Here is a 14,373-nt window from a genome sequence, read left to right on the forward strand (position 1 = left end):
TTCCGGAGCAGGCGTTGCACCTGACCTCGGTGGAGTTACCCTGGCCGTGACCTTTCGTCCCACCGGCGGAGCTCACAGAGTGTTCCCGATGTACTGGGGGAGGCTGGTGTCCCCCGACCCCGCCTCCGCTGCTCCGGGCGGCTAACATGACTCCAGGTGGTGCCTAATTGGACCACTCAAAGACAGATTTTGATTGGATTTGCCACTTCACCAACCTTGCCTACTCTTTCACCATCCTCCGACTGACAACTTCCTGGGATCTGTTTCGCATGTTCGCCTTCTTATTCGCCGCTTTGTATGTTACTGCGGAGTGCACCACGGCCTCTTATAGCCTCATCCACCCTGAAACAGGATCTGGGTTTCCTTGTCTCGTCACCACTCTGCGCTGGCCTAAAAGGAGGGAGACAAACATGCCAGGGTGTCGACAATACACACATCCATAAACACACTCTTGCACTAGGATAAGTGTAAACGCAGACGGTCAAGTGTTTTCACGGCCGCAAGTTTTACAGTAATTGAAGTACGTGAAAAGGACACGTAAAATGAGCAAAGTGGAGCGACAAATGATGACTGCACTTGTGTATGGATGTTGACACTTACTACGTGTGCACTGGCAAGTTTGATTGTTTTTCCAATGGCAACTCTATATTTACACACCTTCCAGTCGTCTTTGAGGTCTCGGGCTTTAAACACCATTCCTCCTGTCATAAGACTCTGGGCTGGTGTGAGGAACTCCATTTTTTTTCCTTTATCAAGGTCTAGTAAGTTTTTAAAAAGTACAACTTGGAACGCTTGTCCAACGATTTCTATGTGGAAAAATACTATGAAATAGCACTAACCTGTATTTAACTTGTAAGAAGAGGAGTCACCCTGTGAGCGATGTTCCACTCCAGCCTTGCAATGATCTTCTTAGGCTACTTCCTCCGACATGCCAAAAACATGCACGTGGGTTCATGTTATTCTTACCCATTGTTTTTCACGAGCATGACTTGGGTATTGTCTAGCCGATGTACTAAAAATGGTGGGTAGATTTAGGAGGAGTTCCTATACAGAATGGGCAAATGTCCAGTTGAAGGGAACCAACATGTTACTGAAAGCAATGTCATCTTTTGGAAAACCTGGAAATGCCTAATCCTTCCTAACTTCATGAACGACATCAGAGAATCCCTTATCCAAATTGGTTTGATTTGATATTCCTGTCATAGTTGTACAAGATGAAGAAGAGCAAAATGATACCAGAAATGTAAGGAGTGCAAAGGAAGCCGGGCGTTACAGTCCAGAAAGACGAAGTTCACCCCCAAGAATTTGAATCAAAACAAGCTAAAACTTTCAAAAGCGTCGCTATAGCTCACATTATGAGCAGCTCCAACAAAGCACTGCTGCTGCAATACTGGAAGGGTTGGTCAACCAACGGACTCCAAGTAAATACTATTCACGGTCAATGATGTAACATTAATGTTTCATGTATTTCAAGTGTTAAGTTACATTGTGCGTTAGTTAGCTAGCAGCAAGTTAGTTGAGAGCAAACCTCCAACGGTGTACTATTGAGGGGTCAAAAACTGAATTCTCTATTTGACAAAATCATACAAAAAATGATCAAATTCATGTTGTTGCTGTGTTTACGTTTTCGTCATTTAGACAAATCAGCATAGTAGCACAAGGTATTAGCATTAGCGTGACAAAAACAACAAAGGTAACAAAAGTCTAAGGCCATCTAAAGTAAAAGCTCCTTGAAATTTTAGAGGAAAGGGGCTTTAATTGATGATGTGAGAAAAGAAAACCTTATGATATTTGACATGATATATATATATCATAACAAGAGATTAAAGATTTATGGCATAAGAAAATAAAGTTCCGCGTCACAGAGATCTCTTCATTTACCTGCTTATTTTTGTGGTTGTTGTTTACACTGCATCATATTGACTGGTATTCCTTTTCTTTTTTTTCTCCATGTAAATAATTGGGGTGCCCAAAATATTAGGAACAGCTCTCATTATAATGCAGAACACATACTGCACTACTAAAACTACAGCCACAATAATAAATAAATAAATTATTGTGTTATTCATTTTAATGTACAAATGGTCATGATGCCATGACTTTCTTGTGTATGTTTATGTATGCTTTCAACATCAAACATTCCAATAACCCACAACAAAAAGATGAATGGTGGCGAAAACAGCTCACCTGTTTTCTGGGTTTGAACACATGACGTTTGCAACGGAGCCTATGTGGGCCGTTGTGACGTCAGCTTCACTCGACAGCAGAGGACGCTATTGGTCAAATTGGCCGAAATGGTGGCTCCCATGATATGGATGAAAATAGATGGATTATGCTGCTAAATTTATATTCCGCGATATTAATCAGAATTCCACAGTTAGACTAGCGGGTTACATACAAAATATTGTTACAAAGAAAATGTTGCATTCTATTCGTCTTAGTTAAAACAGTTCGACACACACACGGCAACAATGTGTTGGTGCCAAAATTTAGCAGCTGTGCATGCAGCTCCATTGTTGCAACAAGTTGTAGCCTTGAGTGTTACTGCTCTTTTACACACATCCTCTTACAAGGAGCTGTTCTTTTAAAAGCCAATTGACATTATATAATAGTGAAGAAAGCCTTCAAGGATACATTTGCTATTTTCGTATGCCAACTTGAAGCCTGATTTAGTGGGGATGAGTTGTTGTTGTTTTTTTTTTTTTTAAACATGTACTCCCGGATACTTGTAAGCTCAACACAATTTTAAAAATATATATTTTTTCTAATAATTATATTATGCTTTTTTTTTAACAATATTTGATTTTGGGGGGAGCAAATCCCTGTTTTTCGTAAAAAAAATGTACATTGTAGTTTGATCAGCATTTTTTGTAGATTTATTGGTTTCATAAAAAAAATATGTATGAGCACCCATTGTACCACTTATTATATGTTATTTCCCAACCACACACACACTTGCACACACTAACTAATCCATGGCTCAAAAGATTCTTTACGCTGCTGAGCCATGGAGAAGACAGTATAAATGAAGCGTTACAACACGCCACTGCACTGCGTTCTATGTGACCACGCTCACAATGATCCCTTGATTGTGTTTAGTGTGCTTGAGCACTGCGAACAGGTGAGGATAATTTCTTGTAAACCTCATCTCTATCTGTAACTTGAATAAACGAGCGGAGGAACAATTTCTGATGAATCCAAGCAAGGTGTGAAAGTTCACCGCACGGCATCACCACAATGAAACATGCAAATCAGTTGTTTTGACCTTCACAGTCAATAGTGTTGAACCCTACTCGACATGCATGCAATATTTTGGGAGACAATGTCCACTCTTTGGTAATGTGAATATGTATAGTTGCGATCAAGTTTACATTATTACATACCCTAGGGGTATGTTAATGTATGAGCACAACTGTATCACCATTCAGCACTATTGGCAGGCATACTGTGCGAATTCCACACAGAAAGGTCTCAGTCGAGATTCGAGCTGAGAACCCTTGACTCTGATGGCAGGTGTTCTGGCGGCGTGCCCCATGCTGTCCTACTCCAGAAATCTGAAATGCTAGGTCCTAGCTAGTATTTTGGAAGAAGAAAATGCTACATCCTAGCTAGCATTTTGGTAGAAGAAAATACTAGGTGCTTGCTAGCATTTTGGAAGAAGAAAATGCTACATCCTAGCTAGCATTTTGGAAGAAAAAATGCTAGGTCTTAGCTAGCATTTTGGAAGAAGAAAATGCTAGGCCCTTACTAGCATCTTGGAAGAAGAAAATGCTACATCCTAGCTAGCATTTTGGTAGAAGAAAATACTAGGTGCTTGCTAGCATTTTGGAAGAAGAAAATGCTACATCCTAGCTAGTGTTGACATTCTGCTGTTTCAATTTAATTATAACTGTTTTGATTTTAGTTATAACTGTTTAGATTTAGTCACAACTGCTTTAATTTTGATAGAGTAGACAATATTAAGTATTGTACTCTTTGCGTGTTCAATTAACTGAATGGTGAGATCCTGGTGAAGAAGTCCCTTTGCAAAGGTATTTATTAATTACCAGAAGCTTCTGAGGACAAAAAGCTGATGACACTGAAGCCGTGTTCTATCAGGTTGTCTGTCTCTCCAACGTGGTACATCAATACTTATTCAGAATAGTGGGAGACTAGAAGTCTCCTCCCATCAGCCCACAACACAGTATAAACAAGAAAATCCCTCTCTCCTCCCTTCTGCAAGTTCAGCAAGTTCCCATACCTATAAATCAGATTAAAGAAAAACAATCACACATCAGCCCGTCTCCTTCGGAAGAGACAGATACCAGACACATACACTCCCTTATTTTCTCAGGAGTGTGAGACACATAAAAATGCTATTCATTTAGCCATACTGAGTTAACTAAATCTAAAACGGCTAAAATATAATTTAAAACTGAAAAACAATGTTAATAACTTAACAATTTCCTCAGCAAAGCTTGAATAATGTGACGGAACGTTTGAAGATTCTTCCTTCCTATTCCCACGTAATTAGCCATCTGTTTCGGGGGAGAAAATGTGTTATAAAGTATTCCTTTGTAAAGTTGTGTTTGCTTTAAGGGAGCCAGGTTGTCTGAACCTACTATATTTCCACATCAATCGGCCATCTGTCCATGTGTATTTGAGTACTGTCGGTCTTGCTTGCGAGAGGGGCGGGGCTTAAGGGCAGCAAAGGAGGAAGAGGAAGGGGAGGGGTTTTCTGGGGGCTGCTATGCAGAAACTATAAGAACAACTACAAGTGGGAGGGGCCAGACACACACACACAAGGGGAGCAAACAGCATCTTGATTGTAACTTGCCTGTGTCATGAAATTTCTGCAAAATAAATCCTTCGAAGGACCTGTTTCACCGATCTCCAGTCTGATTTTACGAACATGCGGAAAACATAAGGATCGTTTTTCAACACTAGCATTTTGGAAGAAGAAATGCTAGGTCTTAGCTAGCATTTTGGAAGAAGAAAATGCTAAGCCCTTGCTAGCAACTTGGAAGAAGAAAATGCTAGGTCCTAGCGAGTATTTTCTTCTTGAGAAAGCTAGAGCAGCTGATGTCTAATATTAAGGAGGACCCTGGCTTCATCCCACAATCAAAAACATCCATGTTAGATGTTGAAAACTATAGTTAGATGAAGACTAAATTGCCCAGAAATGTCAATGTGAATTGAATGGTTGACTATCTTTATTATACAATATGTGCCCTCTTATTGACATGTTGACCAGTCCAGGGTATACTTTCCTTCTTCTCACCCGATGTTAGCTGCAATAGGTTGCGGCTCATATGCAACCCTAATGATGTCAACCGGTATTCGAAAAAATATATATTTTTGCCATGAAAATTTCAATTGTTAGGGGGGCGTTCACACTGGCAGAAACGGGCCTCTGACGGTGAAGGGGGAAAAAACACACCTTTGAAAAATAAAATTAAAAAAATAAAAAATCTGGCGGTAATGGGTTTTCATAGGGTAGGCGCTGCAATTGTATTATACAGTAATGTGGCACACCCATGGTGGCGCATATGCGCACCTTTTAACGTGATTTAGGACCTGCCCCAGCTTGTCAGCGAGCATTGAATTCTAAACACATTTCTTCAGCGCTCTGTCACCAGCAGAATTTATTATCGTGTACACTAAACTTTGATTGGACACATTCACAGCTTCGCAGGTTCCTGGAAAGATAGGTGCTCTTGAAGACGTGAAAATGTACTAATGTACTGTAGAAGTGGCACATAGTGAAAAACAATGGGTAAGAATAACACGAACACGTGAGCATCATGTAATATTTTTAAGAGTATAATCCTCGTAGGCCATGTGTACATTTAGAAATGTATCATTGAGAACCCTAGTGTAATAATTGGTTAAAAACTGAAATGCATTTTCAAATAATTATATGGACAAAAGTCTTAGACCTCAAGGGGGGATGAAGTAAAACTACATTTGCTTCCGTTGGCCAAGTGCATTATTGGTGTTCATTTCATTTGATTAATTAATGACTGTGACATTATATTATGTAACATACAATCTAATCTCACCCTGTCTAGCTACATGCTACTAGCTGTCACCTAATCATCAATAGCGGTTGATGCGATTGTAGAGTTAACCTCAGTGGCGGTGGTAGCGAGTGACGCCGAGGTCCCAGTTGAGGTTTCATCACGTGTCTTGTCATGGGGTCTCATCATCTCCTCAGTGTTGCGCTCGGGTTTGAGCAGTAGAATATAGCACTTTGGCAAAAAGATGCATGTGAGCAGGCCAAAGCTGGACGCCAAGATGGCAAAAATCTGGACGGCCACCATGAATTTGCCTCGTGTGCTGAGGTAGGCTGGGACGAAGGAGATCCACACGATGAAGAAAACCAGCATGCCGAAGGTCACACACTTGGCTTCGCTGGAACACAGCATCGGACAAATGCATGCGGTTATGAACGTTATGCTGGTTTACCTGAGCGCTTCCCGCTCTCTCACCTGAAGTGGTCTTCCAATTTTCGAGCCAGAAAAGCAAAGATGAAGGCCAGCAGAGCCAGTACGATATCGTAGGCAAAGATGCAACAGATGAAGACCACAGAACCTTCGTTGCACTCCAAAATTATCTTTATATTCTGAGCTGAAGTGTTCTTCATGGGATAGGGCGGCAGGATGATGAGCCACACAGTACAAGCTAAAGCCTGAATGGAAAGTTGGTCAAAATTGCAGAATTAAATATTGCAATCGAACCCAGGTTAGGCCAATGTCGGAAGCCAAGATGGCAAAAATCCTGATGAGCATGATGAAAATAATTCACATTCTGAGAAAAACTGGGATGAAGCTTTGGTTCTTGACCTGAATCAAGGTTGCCACGGCAGCCATCGCCCTCTGGTGGGCAAATGTGAGGCTATCAGGCTTGACACGAGCGGCGATGTCAGCGAGGTTTGTTGTGTTGGTTGCGATGACATCAGGGTTGTTGGCTGCTGCTTCAGCTCCAGCTCTGGCAGCTTTGGCAGCAGCCTTGGCTTTGGCACGGGCCGCTTTCATAGCCTGCGCTCTCAGCATCAGCAACGCTGCCTTGCCTGGGTAGAATGATAGAGGTATTAGAGTACAGATAATCTATCAAACAGAGAACAGTGCTGGTGTTGGCTCTAAAACTTCACACACGCACATTTTCTCCTGTCTTACCCATAAGGGAGGAAAGGCACAGTGCAAAGCCCAGAGCCAGAGCTACTTGGCTGGTCATGCAGCTCCAATGCTGAGGCTCTCCCAGAAAGACAATGGAGCAGAGGAAGGTCACCATCAGCGAGAAGAGCAGCGAAAAGCTCAGCAGAGCATCATTGGCCTTCACCAGAGGAGTGCCCACATGTACAACAAACACCACCTACAAATCGGCAGCACTTTTACTGACGCTCCGCAGTCACAGGAGGCTTTCTTGCGTATTCTCACCGCTACAGCAACGGTGACGAGGGCTCCAAAGGCAGAGATGACGATGAGAGTGATCCCAAGTGGTTCTCTAAAGGCCAGGAACTCGATGATCTTTGGCACGCAGGCGTCGTGAGCGTCATTGGACCAGTGATCACCGCTGCACAGAACACACTCACGGGCGTCTGTCAATGACAACAGTAAGGAGATACTGCAAAGGTTTTTAAAAAAATATGCATTTAATTAACAAAAAAACTATGGGCAAATGAAGCTTCATGAAGCACTTGTGATATTTTTTTACTCCTCGAGATGGCACTCTAGGTTTAATGATGCAGTGGGAATGTAACCGTGTTCCATTGCACTAGCCTTTATCTTTAAACCAAGAGCACCATCTAGAGGAGTAAAAAAATATATCACAAGTGCTTCATGAAGCTTCATTTTCCCATCATTACAAAAAAACACCACTGAGTTCCAATCATCATATTTGACACCACACATAGGACCATATTTGCATGCGCCATTGTGGGAGTGAGTGGGTCCATTGTAACGTAAGATTGATTCATATTTCTGTTATACTATCCCCATGATATAAAAAACTATAGGCCTACATACCCCTATTCAAGGGATATTAACCCCTTCAAGACCCGCATTTTTTCTGATGGGCAAATTGTTTTTTTATTTATTTTTTTTTACTGATTTTGACTCTTTTCCTACATAAGAAAAACATGGGGAAAAATTTTTTTTGGGGGGGGGGGGTATTTCATATTTTTATTTGTTATAGTGTACGCCAGGATAGTATGGCTGTAACGTGTTGTAAACTTACCAAATTTATATGTAACATTTTTAACATGAACATCATGCAAATCAACTTATGATTGTGATTTGTTAGCTAGGATCCAATCATGATCCAGAAGTATTGACGTCATCCAAATGATACGTTTTTATTGGTTTAGACACACAAAAATATGTCATGTCCACTGCAATCATCTATGGGTCTGAAGGGGTTAAAAAAAAGTTTATTTTACTTCCACTCTCATTTTTTTTTAATTAAATTGTAAAGATTATAGATGACTTCAGTGGTGGAAAAAATTGTGAAATTATTTCTCTTGGTGTCATTTATTTTATTTATTTTTTACACAAGAACCTGGCATTTGAACAGATGCGCGCGGATTTTGTTTTAATATATCCACTGTATTTTGTATTTTTAGAAGAAAGAAGTGGTATACAAACTCCACATGTCGCTAATCTCGCCATCCGCACACGGGATGCAATCAAAGCAGCAGACCGGTTCTCCCTGGCGGATTCCTTTCCTGGTGCCAGGCTTGCAGTTCTCACTGCACACTGATCGAGGAGGCTGAAGAGCACAGATGCAATTCCGTGAAATTTCCTAGCCTACCACCTTGAAATCATTTAAACGTGGCGAATTTGAACAATGTGCTACTTGACCTCCAATGCTTCATTGTTCCAGACAATGGAATCATTCCTCATGGTCATCCTCTCCTCTGGAGCGGCGGAACCATTGTAATGCCCCACCGTTAGGTAAGATATTTCCCCGTTACTGTCAACTCCCCAGTTGATGATGTCGTAAAAGCCCTCCACATCTCCATCGGTGAAGTAGACCTCCTCGTCCGTGTGCGGCGCGTTGAAGCGCACGTTCTTCAGGTAGTACATCAGCTACAAGCAAGTGTCAGATCCCAATCAATGGGTATGCCATCAGGTATGCTGTGCAATAAAAGTTAATACCTGGTAACAAAATATGGTCAGTAATTTTCAAATAACATTGATCCTATAATAACAAAAAAAAAACTGTCAGGGCTTCAGGGATCCTACTTGATCGATTTGACAACACACGTACCTGCCATGGCTCAAACTTGGCGATGTCAGCACAGCCAATCCCAATAAACGGTCCCTTTCCCGGCTCGCAGTGCTCCAGATTGTGCAAAGCATGGGCAACGGCGTACACTGCTTTGTACACGCTGTGGCAAGACATTGCAGTCTATCAAGATGACAACTCCGCATTAAAAAAAAGAAAAACAACGGCTAAAATCGACATTTTCCAAATTTAACCATCAGGTGTTTAGTGCGAGTAGCGCAGTGTGAAGTGACCTGTAGGTGATTCGCAGCTGCGAGATGTCAGAGTAAGTGTTGTTGAGCTGAGCCAAGGACTCACTGCCGGTACACAAACCACCAGGCACAACCCCTGCTGCTTTGGACATTGTCCCATTGAACGCCTTCGCCCTCTCTTTGGCCTTTCTTAGAGCTTTACCATAGTCCAACGTGCAGTTGAACAACTGTAAGACACACATAATAATAATAATAATCATAATCATAATCAGAATGCGTTCTTTTTTTGGAGGTGACAAAAATAGTCACAACGTGTATTTACATAAGATTGTTGCTTTTACGTATTCATCAGGAATCTTGGATGGGGAATATGAATCTATTGTGTGATTTTTGTTAATGCTGCCTGGGTTTACGCTCCACATTGGTGTCCTTTTTAAGTCCTCAAGATATCAATCAATTTAATAAAAAAAAAGCAACTATGGTTGATTTTACCTCTCTCTATTTACACCTTTTTGTAAATTGTGTCATAAGTAAGGAGTAGAAAGTGGACATAATCTTGCAGGATTGTTGACAAAATTCATATTTGGTGTCAAATTTTAAAAAGTCTCTTGATTTTATTTTATTTTTTTCTTGTTAAAGTAGCACTAAGGAACTTTTCAACCTTAATAAAATATTTTCATAACTCTTCTGATGAAACATCGCCTTAAAACTAGTTAAATGATACCTTTGCCTTGGCCTTAGGGGGTCTGTATCATTTTTACTGGCACTAAGCAACTTTGAGGAGGATGGTAGGAACACTGCCACATAAAAAACTACAAATGTGCTGACTGCTTTTCTCATTCGTTACAAAGACTGAAGTCAATTTGACTGTGTGAGCTAAAAAAAAACCGACGCAATGCACTTGTCCTCATGGGAAATGTGGTCTTCCTTCAGACAAAACATTACCGCTTTTGTCCATATGGTGCCGCCATAATTAACGTAAACTAAAAGTTCCTTAGTGTTGCTTTAAAGGGGAAATCAACCCCCCAAAAAATTCTAGACAAAAATGTTTTATGCAGCCCCACTAGTCTAAATATGGTATTCTGGTTAATATGAGCTAAGCCGCAAAATCCAGCAGTTTTTATATATATATAATATCAGAAGGCGGCCATTTTGCCACTTACTGTCGAGTGACAATGACATCACAGTTGCTCAGGTCTCAGGTAACAACCAATCACAGCTCAGCTTCAGAAAACAGGTGAGCTGTGATTGGTCATTGCCAGAGCCCTGAGAAACTGTGATGTCATTGACAAATGGCCGCCCCTTGTGATTGATAAAAATGGCTGGATTTTGCTGTATAACTCATATTCCACAAATGTAATATTTAGACTGGTGAGGTCACATATGATACAACATATTATTGTCAAGAAATGTTTACGACTTTGTTTCACCACTTTAACTCATTCACTCCCAGCCATTTTCACTGAAGCAACCACCTTCGCTCCTGGCTGTTTTACTGGATTTTGACTGATTTTGCAAGTCCCACAGAATATTGTGTTCTATTGCTACAAAAACATGGAAACTACAAAAAGAAAGATTAGAGTCTCTTCTTTCATCAGGAAAAAAAGTAGCAATTAGTATTAGAATTTTCTTCATTATTCACATTCCTGTTGAAAACACTGGGAAAAAAAGAGCTTGTTGCAACATGGCTGATCTACATTTCTACAATTGCTTTAAGCCACCTCTTCATGTCAGAAGCTGTACCAAAGCCTTCTTTCTGTATGCTCTTGCATGAAAAAAAACAACCAAAAAACGTATGAAATACATTATTGGGAGTAAAGGACAAAGTATTACACATTTACACGTTTTTGGGTTTGAATAAGTTTCAATAATACTGCCTGAACAGGGACTTGAACCCTGGACCCTCAGATTAAAAGAATATGTATCTCTCTTGTCATCACTACAAACTATAATGATACAATTGATGGACCAATGAGATGTTGCGTTTGTTGAAAACCGCTACACTTTGTATGCTCCAAATGTGGGAAGTAAAAGCAACTCAGAAAAGTTAATACTCCAAGTACAGATAGCTAAAAAAGTAAGTGCAGTGACAAAGTTCATTGCTTCACAGCTTTGTCTCAGATTGACCCTTAACCCAGTAACTCTACCACACTAACCGTCTCCCAAAATTCCTCAGTGAGAGGGTCGGCATAAGGGTCCAGATCGAGTAAATGTCGCTGAAGACCAGGAATGTCGGCCCTCTTCACCCCAAAGCCGATGGTGCCGCCCAGCACAGAGCTCACCTGGGCACACGTAGTCAATCTCGTGTCAATACTGAGTGACAGGTGGTTGGACAAATATACTGTAGATCCTTACTCCGGGTTGGTTGATGAGAGCTGAAGTGACCCAGGCCTCACTGGCGATCCAAGTGCGGTTGCTCACATTTTGCCGGATCAGCTCAAGCACCAGAGGACTGAGGTCTACGTCTGATGAAAAGACGATAACGATCTTGGCCGTGGACTCAATAACAGTTTGGACTATCCGCTGGATGTCTTCAGGGGAATTCACCTGAGATTTCAAGAAACACAACGTGAGATGAATGGCATGAACCAAATGTGAACAAAACCACAGATGCGTACCTTCGGCAGAGTTTCGGAGAAGGAGATACAGACGCCGGCCTCTTCTACCTGCTCCTTGAAGTCTTTGATGCCATACTTGCCGTAATCGTCGTCTGCGGCGATGGTTCCGACCCAGGTCCAGCCGAAGTGCAGCACCAGCTGGGCCATGGCGGCCGACTGGTGTTTGTCATTGGGAATGGTCCTCAGGAAAGTTGGGAACTGGAACTTGCTATCCAGGGCTGAGGAGGTCGAGGAGTAGCTGACCTGAAGAATGGTTGAATGAACACAAAGTCGTGAAATTCAAAAGTCCACCAAAGTTTTAGGGAATCTACACCTTTGTAGTCACATGTAAGCATTTAGTTGGAACTGGATTATTTTATTTTTTTTCAAAATCCAAACAAATCAAATCATCTAATCATAGATTGTGTTCACATTTGGTATTCCATTGTCTTGTCATATCTTTACATACTACCTGTGGAAAATGGTAGAGTCCCAGGATCCTGGCAGTGGCGATGGACAGGTCAGAGCCCCCCGCGCCCACGAGAGCAGCCAGTGGAGCCCCCGTGCCACAACGGTAGTTCGGCACTGCCTCGTCTTGGCCGGTCAAATATGTGAGGGTGCCCTCCACGGCCTTGGAGATGGTGAAGCAGGAGTCATAGATGACGTAGCCCAGGTCGGTGTTGGGAAGCAGCTCATCCATGTTGTTTATTTCATTGATGGCAAACAGCATGGTCTGGGTCCAGCGGAAGGTACGGAAATTCATTCTAGTGTGTGATGGCAAGATGGAGTCCGTGTTATATTTCAGTCGGGTTGACTTCATTGCCTGGTAAAGCTTCAACAAACACTACACTAGTTTTTGTACACCAACTTTTAAAACTATTTTATGGAGCCCCTAAAGTGACATAGGGATTTATTAATTTTTAAAATATATTTCTCATTAGGACGGAAAGACTTTCACGCTCGAATGAGAAACTTTCAAATAAGGACGAGAAAAAAGAGGGATGAGAAAGTAGTTCATTGCATGCTAGCATGGGAGACCCTACAACTACATTTCAGTTTGCATTTCTGAGTGAAAATGACTAGTTAGACTAGCTAGCTGGTTTGGTTATATTATGACCTGGGACTTTTTTTTTTTAATAAGGACATTGAAGGTTCACTTGCAAGTCACCATTATGTTGTGTCAGAGACATTTAAAACCTCTGAAGTCTTGTAGTCTGCTAACGAAGCTAGCTATCGCAAGTAAAAAAAAAAAAAAAGTAAAAAAAAAAGACAGTACCTCATTCAAACAAGGAAACTCTTAGGATACAGTATCAGTGCAGTTCTTCCTCCAGAACTAAACACAAATGTTTACACTATAAATTTAAAACCATGAAAATGATAATCCGATGCTGATTAGCCAGTTGAGATTTTATGTTCTTGTAGCGTTGCTATTCTAAAACGTACCACTTGAGGCACTTCACATACTTTCTGACTACAGCTGCACTGCCCACTCAGCGCAGCATAATAATCGTGTTAGCTATTCGGGCTAATTGGTCCCTGAGGTGTTACCCTGTTACTTCTCAGGAATAACTGAAGCGCTTGAAACAATTTGAATATGTCAGTTACAACAATGATAACAATAAAATAATTTGACCTGGGTATTTATTTATTTTTAATCATCCAACCCAACGCACAGTTTATTAAAACAAACTGAACTGTCATCAAAATAAATAAAACTCAACTCACCCCTCACACCCGGAGGACACAGGCAGTCGTGAAGTGTTGCCAGCGCTGGAAGCAACGCTCCTGTGGACAGGAAACATCCCGCCAATGATGACCTTCTTCTTCTCCACATCCTTGTAGCCATTCAGGTTGAACTTGGCCTTCAGCTTGCACGTGGCCTCTGGGGAAGCAGAGGCGTAAAAGTGCAAAAAGACGATTAATCCGAGTAAAAAGTGGCAGGGTTCCATGCTATGGCGCTGCAGACGAGAGTCAGAAGAGCTTCGCTGTGTGAAAGATGGAGAAGGAAGCAGTGAGGTGCATCAGGTGCTTCTTGGGTCCTCAAGGGAGAGGGGATGGGTGGTAGCTGCAGATTTGATTCAACTGGTAGCTAGTAGGTAAAAACGATATAAAGTAGTTCAAGAAATGAGTCAAAATAGTTTTTCTTGTAGATTTTTTTTCTCATTTTTTTGTTTCATGTATTATGAAACTGGTAGCCAACTAGCAGCGAGAGACACATCACTCAGTCCGCACTCAAGTGAGCCACACACAAGGCGCCATGTCAGAAGTTAATTGGCCGCATGTGGTAACATGAAGTCTCTACACAACATGAGAGTCGA

At 41.5% G+C, this 14,373-nt stretch overlaps 1 protein-coding gene across 2 annotated transcripts; it reads right to left on the reverse strand.

Moving 5' to 3' along the window:
* Nucleotides 1–5,718: 5,718 nt before the first annotated feature.
* Nucleotides 5,719–14,004, reverse strand: vmn2r1 (vomeronasal 2, receptor 1). 2 transcript variants are annotated; one of them, XM_086080494.1, is made up of 14 exons: nt 13,781–14,004; nt 12,528–12,819; nt 12,077–12,319; nt 11,814–12,005; nt 11,615–11,740; nt 9,501–9,685; nt 9,250–9,370; nt 8,841–9,068; nt 8,625–8,748; nt 7,419–7,579; nt 7,158–7,353; nt 6,825–7,051; nt 6,471–6,670; nt 5,719–6,393 (listed from the first exon to the last, which is right to left on the reverse strand). In XM_086080494.1, exons 1-14 carry the CDS (start codon nt 14,002–14,004, stop codon nt 6,072–6,074), a joined length of 2,841 nt encoding a protein of 946 aa, XP_085936620.1. In that variant the 3' UTR covers nt 5,719–6,071. The 2 variants fall into 2 exon arrangements, with proteins under 2 accessions (XP_085936620.1, XP_085936621.1); XM_086080495.1 differs by lacking the exon at nt 13,781–14,004 and adding an exon at nt 13,332–13,463.
* Nucleotides 14,005–14,373: the final 369 nt, after the last annotated feature.

The sequence above is a fragment of the Leptonotus elevatus genome, chromosome 7 (genome assembly GCF_054856555.1).
Source record: "Leptonotus elevatus isolate MCC_2025b chromosome 7, RoL_Lele_1.0, whole genome shotgun sequence".
Taxonomy (NCBI): Eukaryota; Metazoa; Chordata; class Actinopteri; order Syngnathiformes; family Syngnathidae; genus Leptonotus; species Leptonotus elevatus.